This window comes from Chaetodon trifascialis, chromosome 4 (assembly GCF_039877785.1).
Source record: "Chaetodon trifascialis isolate fChaTrf1 chromosome 4, fChaTrf1.hap1, whole genome shotgun sequence".
Taxonomy (NCBI): Eukaryota; Metazoa; Chordata; class Actinopteri; order Chaetodontiformes; family Chaetodontidae; genus Chaetodon; species Chaetodon trifascialis.
In genome coordinates this window covers 13784269-13801743 of record NC_092059.1, presented here as the reverse complement: position 1 = coordinate 13801743, position 17475 = coordinate 13784269, and the positions used below count along the sequence as shown (strand labels likewise).

The window sequence follows — 17475 nt, the reverse complement described above, 5'->3', positions numbered from 1 at the left end:
GCTGATCAACGACGGGACCGCAGACAGTGTCCTCATTTTGACTTGTAGCTGCCGCCCCTTAAAGTCGATCGGTCCGTGAAATATAACCAGCAGTGTAATAATACAATATTACAAACAGTTGTTTTTTGCCTCTGTCACCGACTGAATGTAATGTGCTATCAAATTAATTCATTCTGTTGTCTAAGCCTCTGCATAATCACACAAACAATTTGGGATTTTTCACATCTGTGCAAGTGGCTTTTGCAACAACTTGCCTACATTTCCACCATTTTCATCCTTTTGGCTTCATAATTTGGTTCTTGTCATGAACTGCCCTCATTAGCAACATTATCTTCATGTTCCAGCCAAGGATGTAAATTTTGCCTTCACCTGGCACTGGATTGCCCTCTGAATTGGCTCTAGTAATTGCTCGAATCAGGCAACATAAAAAGCCAAGATGTGTGTTTTTTAAAGACCGCTCTGTGTGAGCTTTTTTGGAATAAAAAGAAAAAAGGTACCATTCCCATTGTACCCTTGCAAAACTGAAGATTCGTGCCAGTGGGCATAAACAGTCCTCAATGCTAATGTTTTCATTTTTCATCACATTCTAATGCCAGTAAACACCCCCCCCCCCCCCCCCCCCCCATGCAACAGTGATGGCCAGATTATCAAAATTGAAGTTAAGCTGCAACAGCACGATTTTTGGACCCCGTTTTTTTTTTTTTTGTGTGTGTGTTCAGTTTTCCTTCCTTATTTATTCAGCATAGTTTACACGATGCTTTAATTTACATTTACAATCACTGGAGCCACTAACAGAGCCTGCAGCCGACTGCAGACATCCATCCATATCCAGATGGACCACCTGATTATTGACAGTGATTATTAATAGTCGTTCTAATTTGATTAGTCATAGTTCAGAGACAGCAGGAATTTCCTAGAAAGTCTGTGACGTCTAGTAGAGAAAGTTTAGGGTCTTTGGGGAAAGTGTGGGTTGGGATGTGTCTCATGTTTGTTTGTTTTAATGTTGCTGTATTAAAAGTGACTGACTCTCTTCCCTTCCCCTGTGCAATCTGCAGGAAACCTCCTCGGCTATCTGACTCACTCTCTTCATCCACTGACTGATTACTGATCACACTGATTGCCATTTCTATTTTTACATTTCTACTAACGTCATCAGGTCTTCAGTCATGTGTTCTCTTTTTCTTTCCAGGTTTCTTTCACGCCACCTTTCTCTGTCCTCTTCTCGCCTCCTCTGTTGTATGCGGCTGAGGCGGCCTCTGAGTGCTCGACTGTTTGTGTAATTTGTAATTTGTTTGCCTCCCATCCGTGTTTGATCTCTTAGTTAGCTGCAACACATTTAAATTTTTTCTCCAGCCTGGCGTGCATTCGTTTATGGATCCATATAAATCTCTTGTTTCTACTTTTTCTTTTGTCTTTTTTTTTTTTCTGCCACTGAGGTCCAGGTCAGACTCAACAATTAAGACAAATTCAAATTCTAATATGAACCTGCACTAATTGGAGCTGGAGGGGTGCAGGATTCAAGGGGAACCTAATTTATGATTGCTCACATTATTCCATGGTGCAAACTGGCCCAAAATGTGTACAATTAGTATTTCAACGCTGATTCTCAGAGGCCCTCTGTGATTGAGCCTTTGTATTATGAATCCATCTGAGACCGAAGCCAAAAACCAATAGAAGTGTTGATCAAGGGCGAAAGAACTGACGCAAGCAGTCTGTAGTCAGGAGATTAACATCTCCACTAGTAAACAATTACTGTATTGATGAAAGAACAACTTTCAGATGACATCAAATAGCAATGTGCTGGATCAGTCCGCACTGATAGATATTACTTTTTAAGTGTCACAACAGCAAAGCAAGATAAACCGCGTTTCTATAATATAAACTGTTGCTTCAGTGCCGTGAAATAAGAATTGTTTGTTTAACGATATTTTTCTGTACACAGAGTAAGAGGAAGAATCTTTGAATGACTGAATACATTTTTCTACGGTTCCCGTCTTTGTCCCCTCACATTTTGTCCACAACTTGCTGATTGAACAGTGAGCAGTCTCAGCTGAAACGTCCCAGTTCGGAAAGACATGACTTGATCCGTCTTCTAGTCTGACCTCGGCTTTAGACTTCTCTGAAGAATCTTTGTAAACAAGTCATAAATGATTTTCAGTCTTGTTGTAATTAGAAATAAGCGGGTTCCTTTCTGCGCTTTAAGTCTTGTGATGTGTCCTTTAAGTCCGTCATTGACATCTCAGATTAATGGCCTGCGTAATGCGTCTTAGCACCGTTACCTTCAGAGTGCCTTGTTTGAATGTGCCCATGTTGGCCAATTTATAGCCGACTTGTATTGGAAAGCACAAAATAACTTAGCAAATTAAGTGCAGTGCTTTACTGTGGAATTAAGTACATTTCATCAGTGAGTGAACATAAGCTATATTAATGTATTGTGCTCCAGTGATTTACACTGATTACCTGCTTTCTTGAAAAGGCCACAATTATTATTTTTTTTCTTTATTCGTGGCTTCAGTTTTAAAGTGGTAAAGTAAGATCAGAGTGGCACGCAGGGGCTTTTGTTGGTATTAGTCTGGAGTTACAGGTCCTAAATGACAAAACGTCATATTTCTTGTATTCAAATATCTATTTTAAGTATATAGCAAAGAAGTATACAATACTCTATATTTAACTTTATTTATTAAAAAGAAGACATTTTTTTCTTTTCTGTGGATTTGGGCTTGGTTTATGGTGGTGGGTGGATTAACACAGACCATAGTTTGAAAGCAGCTTGGTTTTGGCTTTTCACCAAAACCAGAGTCATGTGGAGTGAAATTCTAATTAACATAAATAAAATGACACAATAAATGTCGCTTTACTGTAGTATCCACAGAGATGGCTTTGAGTCTCATAAAATGTTTTTATTAATCTAGAATTATGTGCACAATATTTGTAACTACAACTCTGATTTTAGAAAAGTTAGGACACTGTGTTGAACATAAATTAAAATTTAATTCAGTCATTTGAAAACAAACTGACAACAGTTTTACAAAGTGTTCCTGAGTCCATGTAGTAAAACATCCTTTATACAATCATGTGTTCACAAAGTGGTGAACCTCTCTCCATCCGTGCTTGTGAGTGACTGAGCCTTTCCAGGATGCCCCTTTCATATTAAATCATGATACTATCACCTGATACCTATGAACCTGTTTACCTGTGGAATGATCCAAACAAGTGTTTTTGGAGCATTCCACAACTTTCCCCGTCTTTAGTTGTTCCTGTCCCAACTTCTTTATAATGCGTTGCTGCATCAAATTCAGAATAAGCAGCTATTTCCAAAAATTAATGAAGTTGATGAGGTCAAACATTAAATATATTGACGTTGCAGTTTTCAAATGAGTTTACATCAATTGATTCACAACTGATCACATCCAGTTTTCACACAGTCCAACTTTTTTGGAATGAGAGTTGTAACAGGAGATCACTCTCTCAGATTTGCTCTCCTCAGTTTTCAGCCAAAATCAAAGATTTCTTTTACATCTGAATCAGAAGCGAGGCCACGAGTGAGAGCATGTACTCACAGGCAGTTGGCAGTCTGTCAAATATAAAATCCATCCTCCACTCTGCTATAAACCAGCTGTTATGATTGGTCATGATCACAAACCTGATCAGATCGTTCTCGGTGTTCTAATGAAACCCTTTTTCTAAGACAGGACCATGCGGCTGTGTGCCACCTCTCTGACAACTTTCCTGCTTTCTATAAATAGGTCTACCCATCTTTGTCCATGTCTCATAACGTGTTTCTGCATATGTAATCGTAGCGATGACAGTTAATTCATATTAATCTCTTTTTTTTCCCCTTGCACCCCTTTCATTCTCTCTTCCAACGCTTAAAATAGAAGTGGAGCAAAAAGGTAAATAACAGACACGATCCAAACCCTAGCTCCTTGTTTTGTGGCATCTGGCTGTAAAGTACCTATTTTCCCATGGTGGCCCCAACGAATGCATCACAGACGTTATCTTCAGAACCCCCCTACTGTAATTTAGCGGCCAGTGTAGTGCAACAAGGGAAGCGAGGCTGGACATAAAAAAGACAGCACACAAGCAGCCAGAAGATGTAAATGGGGGCATGTTGGCTGTAGTCCATAGGGGCTTCCTCTTCTCATTCTCCCTGGGTGCTTTTGCTACTCAGCAGAATCTCATATTGCCTGGCTTCCAAACCCTTTTCCATAGCATGCCATGGTAACAGTGTTTCTTGGCCCTTATTTCAAGCTATTGATTTCTACTGTCCCTTTTCTCTCAGAGCCCCCCCTGCCCCCCCTTCTCACTCTTCTCCCCATTATTCTCACCTGACCACTTGCTGCTCTTTTCGTTGTTGATTCTTATGCCTCCAATGCCTCAGAGCAACAACCAAAACACCTCCAGAGACCCATAATGAAAGTTTTTTAAATCTTAATGGTTGTGACATTTGCACCACTTCGTAATGACAGGCCTCTCAGGTATACACCGTAGAAATGGTGGTGTTTCTGAGACACACCAGTGTGCACACAAACATTCTGCAGACTCTGCTGACTCCTGCTCTGTCATAACCTTTCCCGTCTGTTGCCAAGTGACTTTAGTTGGCTGCATTTTTTTTGTTTACAGGACCAATTGTTTTGTTAAGTTTGGTTTCTGTTCTATTTCCCCTCATTTGTGTTCTACTCCCAACAGTAAATGTCTATGAGGCCAAGCTTCCTTTTGTTTCAGACTACTTAATATATTTAAACATTATGCTTAATAACTTTCCTATTCCTTTTTTTCTTTCTATGCACAAAACCAAAATCCTTATACTGCTTGTGAATATTGGCTATAGATGTTAGTTGTGTTTCGGCCACTCTGTAATGTGTGTCTGTCCCCACTCTTCGCGGACAACCTGTAAAACAAAATGAAGACATTAGAGATTATATGGATTTGACTGATTGTTTTGTATGGTTTTGTCTTTCACATGTTAACCTGTGTCTGTCTCTTATTCTACTCTTCTTCCATTACTAGTTTTTCTTTGTCCTGGGACTCTGAAAGCTGTCGGTGATCCTTCCTTTCTATTTGAAGCGGAGCAACAAGCTGGTGCCTGGTGCAAAGACCCACTGCAAGCCGGCGACAAAATCTACTTCATGCCTTGGACTCCCTATAGGACAGACACTCTCATTGAGTACTCCTCCCTGGACGACTTCCAAAATGCCCGGCAAACCATCACCTACAAGCTGCCCCACCGGGTGGATGGGACTGGATTTGTGGTCTACGACGGGGCCGTGTTTTTCAACAAGGAGCGTACCCGCAACATTGTGAAGTTTGACCTGCGGACTCGAATCAAAAGCGGCGAGGCGATCATCAACAATGCCAACTACCACGATACGTCGCCCTACAAGTGGGGTGGTAAAACAGACATTGACCTGGCAGTAGATGAGAATGGGCTGTGGGTGATCTACGCCACAGAGCAGAACAATGGCATGATGGTTATCAGCCAGTTGAACCCCTACACGCTACGTTTTGAGGCTACCTGGGACACGGCATATGATAAGCGCTCCGCCTCTAATGCCTTCATGGTTTGTGGAGTACTCTATGTGGTCCGCTCCACCTATGAAGACAATGAGAGTGAGGTCAGCAAGAGCCTGATTGATTATATTTACAATACCAAGCAGAACCGTGGGGAATACGTTGATATCCACTTTCCCAACCAGTACCAGTACATTGCAGCTGTGGATTACAATCCGCGAGATAACCAGCTCTATGTGTGGAATAATTTTTACATCCTGAGATACAATCTGGAGTTTGGCCCACCTGATCCAGCACATGGTAAGAGCCCAGTCCCCCCCAATCAATTCTTTTACAGGCAATATTGTTAAATTGCAGTGCTGAAATCGAGATTTCAGTTGCTGTCAAGTGCACTTTCATATTCCTGTAGTCCCCATCTATGTATTAAGTGTCACAGCTGACTGATTTTTAATTTAGAATCTAATATGTGCTAGATATGTTACGGAAGCTTTGGAGTGTAGGAAAGCATCTCGGGGGTGAAGTGAGTGGGGCTCTGTCGTAAACAACACCTCGAAGCCAGTTACCATATCATAAGGGATCAGTATCTAGGGGATTTGGGGAGGTTTACCATCCGGGCGTTCCCTGAGTCCCTGGTGCTAAGACTCGAGGGACCCCTGCTAGCATATCCCCTTTTTTTTAAAGAGAGACAGGGACAGAGAGATATATTCTCACTTCTGGAAACATACATGCCTGGACAGGTGCAAAGTCTGGCCTGGGGCAAGGTTAGATCATTCCCCAAGTGATGCTGAAACTCTAAATCTCCATTGGCCATTAAAAAAAAAAAAAAAAAAAAAACTTCACACTCTGTAGGTGGACTTAAGGATTCAAGTTTCTGCCTAAGAGAGAAATGGATGGTAAACACAAGGGAGAGGGATCAATCAGCCAGGGTCACATCAGCAGTGTATGTTTTTAATTTAGCTGTCAAGAGCTGAGGGAGGCTAGACTAGACCTGCGATCATCCTTACAATGAGAATATAATAACAGTAATTATCCTAATCCCCCTCCACACCCAGATTCCTAAGTCCACGTAATGCTTTACGCAGTCGCTGATGAGTCACAGAGGTCGAGCAACTTTTAGTCAGATTATCCGAGAGCTCAATATTTATTAATGCATTTGCTCGTCCGCTTTCGTATTGATAGGACATGGCCTAGGGCTGCTAAATTGGGTTGGGCCAGTGGAAATGGCTTCAATCCAGCCAAGCCAAGGCAAGCTTTACCACGACAAGGAACGTAGTCCAGGTTGCAAAGCAAAATTTATATGCGGAGGGGGCACTGAGTGGAATACGACCACTATCATAGGGAACGAGATGAAAAATGTTTTCTTTTTTCTAACTCTGAAGAGCATGCTTGAAGTTTCTGCACAGCCAGTGAGACAGATACTCAGGGATTTCTTTAATTAAACATTAACAACTGAAGAATATGCTCCAGTCAGAAGGTGTTTCCTCCCTTTAGAGAATTTAGACGAGCTGATTCGAAGCTGTGCCTTGCATCGCACACAGCGGCTGGAAAAGTGGTCATAATGACCTTTTCTGCTATCTAATAAGAATATTTCAGAGCGTGGCTTTACATGCCATTACATGTTTATGTACAGTAAAGTGATTATTTGGCAGTAAAGCAACAGCTTCCTCAACAGCCTTTATTTTCAGCTTAGCTGTTATGGATTCTTGGAAAAAAGCTGTGTATATACAGGCTGCACGCTCAATTGATTTATTCATTTTCTGAACGGACACTGATAGAGAAATCGGAGGCTTTAAAAGGATCCTGAAATAAGAGTGCATTACGGTTATTTGTGTTGTGCGCGTGTGTGTGAGAGAAACACACTTTACAAGTGTTTATTCACACAGTCAGACCTCCCCAAGCACCCAAAGGAACCCACTTCCTTTCCTCAAGATCACATTTAGAAACAAACACTACCTGACGTATGGTATTCGCTCCTCAGGGCTTCTGTATTCACACATCTTTATTTTAATGTCAACGAGGACCCGGTCCTCTCTTCCCGACAAATGAGACATGAGCCTGGCCCTGCTGCTGACTAATGTATGTTGAGTTGCAGTCGATGAGTGCAAGGGAGAATGGTCCAGGATGATCATCAAGATGTCAATAAACTTGTCCTCCCACATGGCTGATGTTGACACATAAATGATGGCACTTTTTCTGGCTGTCACTGGTTGCCCTCTCTGTGATATCTTGATGCCCGTTCCGACGCCTGCTTCACGAGGCACTGAAATAAGCGATCAGAGTGCCTCGTGGTGTTAAAAGTTGAAGGTACGCGTTTTGAGTAATGCTCAAAAATAAAAGGAGGAAAACGTAAAAATCAAAACACTGCGTCAGCTTTGCTCAAATCAAGCACATGTAAAAGCTCGACACATGCAGAAAGCATTGTTTATACAACAGAGCACGGCTGATTATTAATGTAGATGCTAGATGTGTTAATTGGTGGACATTTTTAAAGTCAAACTTCAAAAGGGAAAAAAAAAGATCTGCAGGTTTTTAATTCAACCACAGATTTTTCTTCCAGAGATTTTCAAAGCATGTACATGAGGATGAGTCAACGATATAATTGCGGAGGCGTGAGATTGATACTGTATGCGTTTGTCTCTGTACACTGCACATCCTGCCTCATTTTTTTTCATGTATTTTAAGTGCACAAACAACTCTGTCACATGATTCGCTCTGTCATGGAATGCAATCACATCATCATCACAAGTGATGTTCAGACGCTGTGTGGCAGACAGTTGGGTTCTTGTCAAGTCCAATAACACTGCTCGTGTCGAGGCAAGATCATCTCTTGTAGGATTATGGGGGAGTGGATGGGGTCACATCCAACAAGCAGCTCCACTGGAAGTGGACATTAAATGGGTCAGTAAGTCCGTCTCTTGGCTTTGACCAACAGCGCCATAATCCACTCATTTAACCATGGCTTCATGCCTGTCTTCCTTCTTGCATATAGGAGCTCATAAAAAGACATATTCCTTTGTCGCATCTTGTAAGTGAGATGATTAAATTGATTTAAATGAGGTATTCCCATAGAAAACTCATTATGCACCCATTTCTATGGACCTTTTATTCATGCCAAGCTCCAATATGTGGCCTCAAACCACTCAGTAAGCATATCAAAAGCTATTTTTTACCACAAGTATGCACAAACAGACTGTATTCACTGCCTCAATGGGACACAGGTGAGCCTCGGAAACCTTTTATTTATCCCTTGTTGCAAAATTAGATTCTGAATAACTTCCATATAAAAGCCCCCGGAGCTGCAGTTAACACCCACACAAATCAAGACCTCCTCTTTAATTGTTCAAATGTCAATACATTTGCATGCAGTTTCAATCTTTGCTGCATCCTCAAATTATACATTTGCAAGTGGGGATCATAAGGAAGGCAATGACCCAATTTGTTTGAAATTATAAGGTATGGCTCACTGACGCGACTTGCCAATTAGCTACAAAACTCTGCATGTGGTCACAACAATGCCCTGTAGTTTGTGTGTTATGAAAGTGCTTTACAATGCAAAAATCCTCAGCTGTTACAGATGTGTGTGAGTCACATGCATTAGCAGTCACCCCAGAGAGCCTACCTCTTATAGTCTGATGAATATACAGCTCTCTAATAAGCACCACTATGATTCATTCCTGTCTTCTGCAGTGCTTACATAGAGGTCAACTTGTGCGTGGCAACATTTAGAGAGAAAGCAGGGAAAGCAGAGAGAGATATAGATACTTTAAACTGCAGCATCGGCCATCTGAGGCGCTCTGGTAAAATGGCAGAGATGTCTGCCTCCTACATGCTCACCAGAGGTGCAGGAGCAGGGATCAGGATGTGTTAAAAACGGCCAATTTGTTTCTGTGAAAGGAGACGATATTGATGTGGAAATTCACCCTTTTTGTTTTTGTTTTTCCATCGTCCTGTCATATTCTCGCTGTTTCTCTCTCTGTCTGCTTCCATTTTATTGTCTCTCTCTTTCATTTCATCTCCTCCATCTCTACTGGATTCAGTCTTGTTGTTTCTGTCTGTCTTTCTCTTTTCGCTCGCCCCTCTCTCTGTCTTTTTTGATTTTTCTTTTACCCTCCTTCTGTCTGTGCTGCCAGTGTTCTTCTTAGTCCTCCTCCTCCATGATCATCCATGAGCTGTGCCCTACATATTTGGGTATTTGCATTTCTGTACGTGCGCGTCTGCACGTATATCCACACACATTCTGAAGTCAGACTAAAGCTTTGGTCAGACTGTTCAAATCATGCCCAATGAGGGCTGTGCACACTAAATGACAGGATTTAAGTAAATCCGTTGCTGTGCCTTCTGGGAAACTGTGCACGCACAAAAACAGGACAAAGACGGCCATCATGCACATCACGCACCACCCAGTTTTGTCATTTAGTTTATAATCGTGTTTACATTTAAGTGACATTATTCCACCGAAAGATTTTCCATGAAACCTATTTTGCCTCTGATTGGCTTTTTGCAAAGTGCAGCTGTGTGCTGCCACTGATGTAAACTACCGAGTGAAAAATGTTGTTCTTGCTGCAACATCTCTGTGGCTCTCTCTCGTGCTCTTTCCTGTCGACCTGAACTCCTGTTGGTTGTTGTCAGGATCACGCTGATGTTGACTGACTACACAAGCCAGAACCAGCTCAAATCAAACACCTCACTGTGCACAGCAATCTGCTGAAAACCGCCAGGAGTGTGTGTAGAAATCCCCCAAAGTGACCTACAACCTTAAACCAGTGTGTGGGTCGCAGTGATGGGTTAATTCAACAAGTCCTTTATTTTATTATAGCGCTCAAAGGTGTCCCTAAATCCCAGAATTTTGCCCAGCTTACTCATAATGTTTTGAGCCGGGCGAGCTGGGAAGAATTTCTGAGATGCTCGGGCACGACTGTGGAGTGTATCTTTAGCTAAAGGCCTCATTCTTCAGCGCTGGACTGCAGGATTTCCCTATATGCCACCTTCCATTCTTTATTCCTCCCATGTAGCTTTTTTAACCAGCGTTTTATGATATACTGTGACATTATTCTGTCTACACCGTGACCCTCAGGTCTCATTCTTGGTTACGATATAGGGTGAATTTAACTTGGGCAATAAAAGGGGGGAAATCCCACGGTGGGGATTTACAGTCTTGTTCACAATGTCTCTGGTTTTACATCGTGGGATAATACCTAAGCAGCCAGTGTCTGGTGGCAGCAGCGTCTGCTCAGGACACGAGACCAGGAGGTCACCTGTTTCCTCTGAAATCGGATCTTGATCTCTGCGGTTCCTCCTGCACCGAACATCATAACACACGAGGGCCAGTTGTTTCCAGACAAGGTAGAACATTTCACCCCTCATGCCCAAAACACACCTCGAGAGAATGTTTTCTCATGTTCCCAAGCTGCTAGTCACCACTGCCGCTGCACACAGTGCGGCCAAGTGATCTTCACTGTCAGCGAGCAAGTATGTGGGCAACAGCAAACCCGGGGTTATGATTTAAAATGTCACGAAGAGTTGTTTTACATAAAAGAGAGTGAGGACGGGGGGTGTGATTATGGTTACACTGAGCCCTATAGCCAAGGGGATCCACAGTCTCTTGTTTGATTACAGCCTGACTGTGAAACAAGGCGTATTAAAAGAATTATTACTCAGACATCACAATGGTCCCCCATCACTCCCTGACACACGCCTTTGAGGAGATTTATTTCACACAGGCCTGATTATTGTGTCGATGTGTGTCTGTGTTCCTCTAATCTGGTTCGCGTGCTTGCATGCTTATGTATGTGCATCTGTTTGGAAGTGTATCTGTATATGTGTGTGTGTACGAACACCTCTGAAACAGACACCCTCCTGTGTGCACGGCATTAAATATCAGTCTGCTCGGCACACTTTGAGTTAACGCTTGAAATTTGAGGCACGTACAGTACAGAGAAAGCTGCAAGGAGGGGGAAAAAAACTGTAGTCTGGCAGCTGCTGTGTCTGTTCTCTATACTTTGGTGTCATTCTGTGTGTGAGGGTGCATATGAGTGTGTACACGCGTTTCTAAGCGTGTATGTGTGCGAGTGTGGGAGTGCACTCTGCCTGCCTGTGTCCGTATGAATCAATGCATTTGTGTTGTGGGAAACAGAAATATTGGAGACAGCAGTAAATAACATAATCCAACTATTAGGTTTTGTTCCCTAAGACATGGACGTATACTGTACACACCCTCACAAGGACATGACTCATGGGAAATTATACGAATTTTCACTCAGCTTTCTTCATATTTACTGCTGATACACAAGCAATCACACGCCGTGTTCCCCTCCACAGCTACAAATGCAGCACAGAGTGAAAGACGTGTAATCCAATTTCCTTTGTGTATTATTGTTATTATTGGTAGATATCAAAATGCATCACAAACGTGTTATAAATCATCACACTATTTCATACTCAAGAACAGCTCCATTTCCATATGAACTTGCAGGAAAGGGTGCATCTAGAGAGGGCTGACTGAAATGCATGTTTGAAGCGGAGATATTTCAGCAGCTGCATTAGCAGGAAAAGCAATTTACACATTATTTTTTCATAGTTCAACGCCTTATTTCAATTAACCTGCACTCTGTGCCGAATGACTTGAAAGCTGATGGTTTACTCGTGTATTTTCCATCCACTAGATCCTCTTGGCCCCCTCTCAAAGACTGAGTGTGGGGCCCCTTCTGATGGCAGAAACAGACTTTGTTTGAGGTTCCACTGACTTGTTAACTTTTGCTGTTCCTCTTCCATTAGGAGGTGTTTACCACCCAGGAGCCACCTTTCATCATGTGCAAAACACACGGTTCTTTTACTTCAGCTCAGTCTCCCGCTAAAACACCATCACGAGATTGTTCCATGACGGAGCAGAGGATAGAAGAGGGGGACGAGTGAGATCTGATAATTCTTTTTAACTTTTTATGTGGCAAATTAGCTGAAACTAATGCTAAATGTGTGTTCCCTCACCATTTTTTGCCCACCTCCCTCGCAAGATAAACAGCACCTGGTAATGTGTATGAAACATTACCCTGATGAACAACCATGCGGTGCCTACTGAAAGTGAAGCCATTAAGCATAATATAAAAGACACACACGCTGTCGGTTTTCATTTGTCACCCCGGCATGACTACTGAGTCCTGCTAAAGTCTCATCTTGTCTCCTTGTGCGTGCGTGCGTGCGTGCGTGCGTGCGTGTGTTCCTGAGTGCTTATGTGACAAGCCGTCCTCCTCTCCTGGATTCCTGTCCCATTGTCTGCCTTCAGTCCCAGAACTATAACAGGACCACTGAGATACATATAAGTGCAACAATGCGTGGGCGTCAAATCACACAAAGAGGTTATGAATACGTCAGTCCCGACTATCGGCGGTACTTTGGAGAATATCGCTCCATGCACTCACACTCTATGACAGCTAATTGAAGGTTCCCCTTGGGCTGAGTGCAGCAGAGACATAATAATCAAGGATCCTGTCCTGGTTTCGCTATATAGCCCAAACATGGGATTTGCTGCTTTTGTCATAATCAAAGGAGTATTGCACAGGGAAGGTATTCAGCGGTGTCACAGCAGAAAGCAGAAAATGTTTGGTCCACGTTATGAATCACAAAAGCTATAGAAAAGACTGCTGCAGCACTACCAACAGATCAATACCCATCCCTCACAGTGACTGCTTATAAACTTATCCACTTAGACATCTCTGTGAAGAAGTGACTGCCTGAGCAGAGTGTCCATTTTAATACCTATGGGTTAATTCCTCTCAGCTTTCACTGGCTCAAATTAAACTGAGCTACGGCATAAAGGTAATAAGATTATTGTGTTGCTGGCAGGATTATGGGCTGACACGCTATGTACACAGGAACAGCAGCGGTCAGAGAGGCGCCATTGTTTATGCACGAGTCTCTGTGGGAAGATGGCATCCACATTAGCATCTTTTTCACTCGCAAAAGAGGATTAGTTTGTATCATAAACATGAAATGAGACCCCCCCAACAGGATTATTTTAGCCCTTTTGCTTGTGTCCTTTTCATAATATTTCTTGTTAATTAAGCTCTTTAATGTACAGCTGTATTCTATGGTGGTGCGCACTGAGAACAACCTTTTTTTTTAGCAATTCCAGCTGAGCTTTTATGTCTCATGCAGCACAGACACCGGCTCAGTGAATCCACCCCACGCCCTTTTCCAAAAGCTGAAGCCATCCAGTTTGCTTTGCGGCAATCTCTCTCCAATGGAACGCTTCAGGAAAGCCGAGCCCATTAGTTGGTATTAACCACTTCTAACATTAATTACCCCCACAGTTTCAACACTGATAGCAGGTAGCACTGAAGAAACGAAAGGAAAAAAAAAACTTCAAAGTGATTTATTTGTACATGTTGTAACTGGAGCATGGAGCTCAACATCCCAGCGAGTCATGACAAGCGGCCCTCTTGAGTGAGGTGTGTAAACAAGATACAGTTGTTAGTAGACATGCAGAAGGAATGTGCTTGGATTACGACGGATGTCTCTGTGATTTATTGGCTGGGGTTGGGAGCCCTTTATCTTAAATCATGGTGCCGAACAGGGATTCATTTTCATTTTATTTCTGTCTGGATTCTAAACTCCCCACCCATGCGGGGCTGGATCTTATCATTATCATCTTTCATAATTTGGAAGAGAGGAACCTATAAAGGGCCCCACAGTTTATTGGGAATCTTCTGGACATTTGCCAAGCAACCCTGACCCAGATGTTTAAAAAGAAACAATGATAATCATTTACAAACTATGCGGTCAAACACATTGATTTTCCTGAGACGGAACTGCGACGCTTCATGCTGCCGAGCGTAAACTTAACCATACATTAAGGTAAAAAGCATATTTTTGGTGTGTGTGTGTGAGACTATTGCTTTCACCTCTGTGAGTCCTGAAAAAAACAATGGTTATAGCAATAAAAGGGTATTGGTGCAGAATAGAGACGGGCATTTCTCCCAGCCAGTTAAATGCTAGTGCTGAAAGGACACTAAGCACAGGTTGTCTCTCAACCGCTGTGACAGGCCGTGCAGCCGAGAATTTCACTGTGTTGAGTAAAAGGATACAGGTGGGGGTGGAGGGACGAGAGAAGAGGAGGCTGAGGTGAAGCCAGCCAGCCAAATCTGCCTTCAGCTCAGTGTCAAAACAGCCAGTCAGCTGTGTACACCTTCATGTCGCCCGCTTGTGTGTGCGCGTGTGTTCGTGTGCATGGAGTTCTATACCCCCATCACCAGGAGGGAGCACACAGAGTCATCTCCTCTGGTCAATAGAGCCTAATTCGCCACAGGTAGCAGCCAACCTCAAAGGCGATTTCCCTTCAGCTCAACTGCGCTGAAGCCTCTCATCCACACCGTGGGGCCTATGGTGATAGTAGCAGTGGTGTGTGTGCGTGTTGGTGGGGGGGTTTGCTGCTATCAGCCGGACCCATTATCCAATGGAGGCAATAGATACGGAGGTGTTGCTGCCTGGGGCCTGGCTGCCTCTCCCCCAATCTACCGGAAGACAGAAACTGTCTTCTCATTCTCCAACTTGGCCCCATTGTTTCTGAATTTTCCTGTCATCGTCCTCCACGTGTGCCTCCACTTTCCACCGTCTCCCCCTCCCTCTCTCTCTCTCTCTCTCGAGTTCCCCCTTGTTCTGCCTCTGACTCCCTCCTCTTTTTAACTCTCTGTCTCTGCGATGTTTTCAGTACCGGTTGTACCACTGAGAACGTCTGTGCTCGGCTCAAGCAGTGTAACAGCACCTCTTCACATTCTCTGCATGCTCTACAGGCAGCCTAATGGAGGAAATCAAAGTACTCAAATACGATTAGATTCACTGTGCACATTGCATTCCAATCAGAGCTCTTTTCATTGATAAAGCTTATCCTTGTAAATTCAACCAACAAATACTTTTTTTAAGGGGGGGTCAAGCTTTCTTTTTGTACTTGGAGATGTGGAGCAGATTTATATGAAATAGTTAGTGTTTATCAACATTTCATCTATGAAACTCCCTCATGTTCGACTTCTATGAAATGTAATTACAGTGCTGCTCACACTTCTCTGGTGTATCACATGAAAAATGTCTTCGTAGTTTTTCCTTAGTGGCTCATGTTAAATGTAAGGAGCCCACTATTTTTTCCTTTCCCGGGACTGAAACATATTGTTTTTGCCTGGGGCATTGCATGAGTTACTGCACACCTGCTTTATCAGAGTATGAGTTGTAGCAAGAAACAACTGTAAAATGAATGCTCAGGCACCATAGTGACGCATACAGGTTCTGTGTTGCTCTAGTGAAATTTAATCAGCCATGCCACAAAATCTCCCAGGCACGAATGATTGCCAGGCAGGAGGATGTTACTGTAATTATTGTCTTGTTCGCTGCAGACTGAGTGCCTTGGATGAACCATAGTCAATGGGAAGGCAAATACGCTTGTTGCACAAAGCACTTAGCGGCAATTTACACAACAGGATACTTGGATGTATAAGCATTACAGCGTTGAACATGTTGAGAAAAAAAGTTAGGAGTCTTCTTTACAGAGGGGCAACTGTGAAGGTTTAGTGGTACATGAGGGCATCTGCCCGCCAGACGGCCAGTGTTTGAATACCTGCCAAAGTATGTTTAGCAAAATACTTGATATAGTCTATATTATGCGCCCCAGGTTTGCTACACTAATGAGCTGACCTCACACTGCAACTGCAGGTCAAGCTAGTCAAGTTAAAATCAATTTTATTTCCACAGCCCCATATTGCAAACTTCTATTTTTAAATTTTTATCCACAGACTGCATTCATTCCTGTTTTCATAAAGATAAATATGTGTCCCAGTGCGGATCCATAAATCATGGAAGAGCTAATGTTTTTCCCTCTGTGCTGCATACCATCACAAACAGTGCTCTGCAGAAACATAACACCTCTGTATCCTCTGTCTCTTCACAGCTCCGCCACTGTCAGAAGTCACCACGTCGCCTCAGCCTCAGAGAACTACAACCACTACCACAACAACCACTGTGCACTGGGGTGTGGCCAACACTACCACCACAACAGGGCTCAAGGAGGGCAGCAGGGGAGCACCCAAGCCGCCTCCTGTGATTCCGCAGACTACTTCCCCACCGCCCCTCGAGTCCTTCCCTTTACCTGAGCGCTTCTGCGAGGCCACCGAGAAAAGAGACATAACGTGGCCTCAGACCCAGAGGGGCATGCTCGTGGAGCGACCTTGCCCCAAGGGAACACGAGGTAAACAGGGCTACCACTCACCTCAGGGCCGCGCACTTGCTGCTTTCAATATGACCTGAGGCGTCCCAAGAGAGCATCCCTGAGTTTGTTAGATTCGTCTGATACTCGCGCACACAAGGACAGAGCACCGATTGTAGTATGTGAAGTATGTGTTCAGGGAATCGGCGAAGACAGTTTATAAAGGCGTTAAGTTTTGGTTGTGTCACTGCAGGTCGAAACATGATTTAGCAATCTGTAACGGCTGTGTCGCAGAGGAGCCGGCTCAGCTGTGTCTCCTGCAGCTTGTGTGGAGACGTGCATCCCTCATTTGATTGTGTGTGAAATCGCGTTAGCGCTCAGAGTTCATCAGCCACGGGGCTAATTAGGACTGGGAAAAAAATGCTCCCACTTTGTAGCAAAAACAGGAGCAAGCTGTTAAAAATATTTTCAGAAAATAATGTTGCAGAGACAGAATTGGTGAGTTTAAGATGTTTGGAGTTTACTGTATCCTACAGTGGCAGTTTCATTTGTCCTTTGACAGCATTCAGTCTTACCTGATTGGCATAGTGAGAAAACAAAATATCCTTCAGGGCTGACATTTCAGTGCGTGCACACCAGCAGACATCTTTGCCTTCATATTTGTATAAAAGATCTAAATTTGCATGTTTGTAAATTTCTTGTTTGTGAGCAGGTTCCTCTTATTATCTGCATCCTTGTCCTTTGTTGCCCTGTAAAGGACTTCATGGGAAAACAGATTT

The 17475-nt window shown here is 43.2% G+C and overlaps 1 protein-coding gene across 11 annotated transcripts in view; it reads left to right on the top strand.

Moving 5' to 3' along the window:
- Nucleotides 1-17475, top strand: part of adgrl2a (adhesion G protein-coupled receptor L2a) — a 96870-nt gene that overhangs the window by 55180 nt on the left and 24215 nt on the right. For 5 of the 11 annotated variants that reach the window (XM_070960369.1, XM_070960367.1, XM_070960368.1 and 2 more), the window contains 3 exons: nt 3879-3893; nt 5011-5811; nt 16442-16738. In XM_070960369.1, the coding sequence (XP_070816470.1) occupies nt 3879-3893; nt 5011-5811; nt 16442-16738 (1113 nt within the window). Of the gene's footprint in view, nt 1-3878; nt 3894-5007; nt 5812-16441; nt 16739-17475 lie in introns of all 11 variants that reach the window. The other 6 variants (XM_070960366.1, XM_070960363.1, XM_070960362.1 and 3 more) reach the window with 2 other exon arrangements.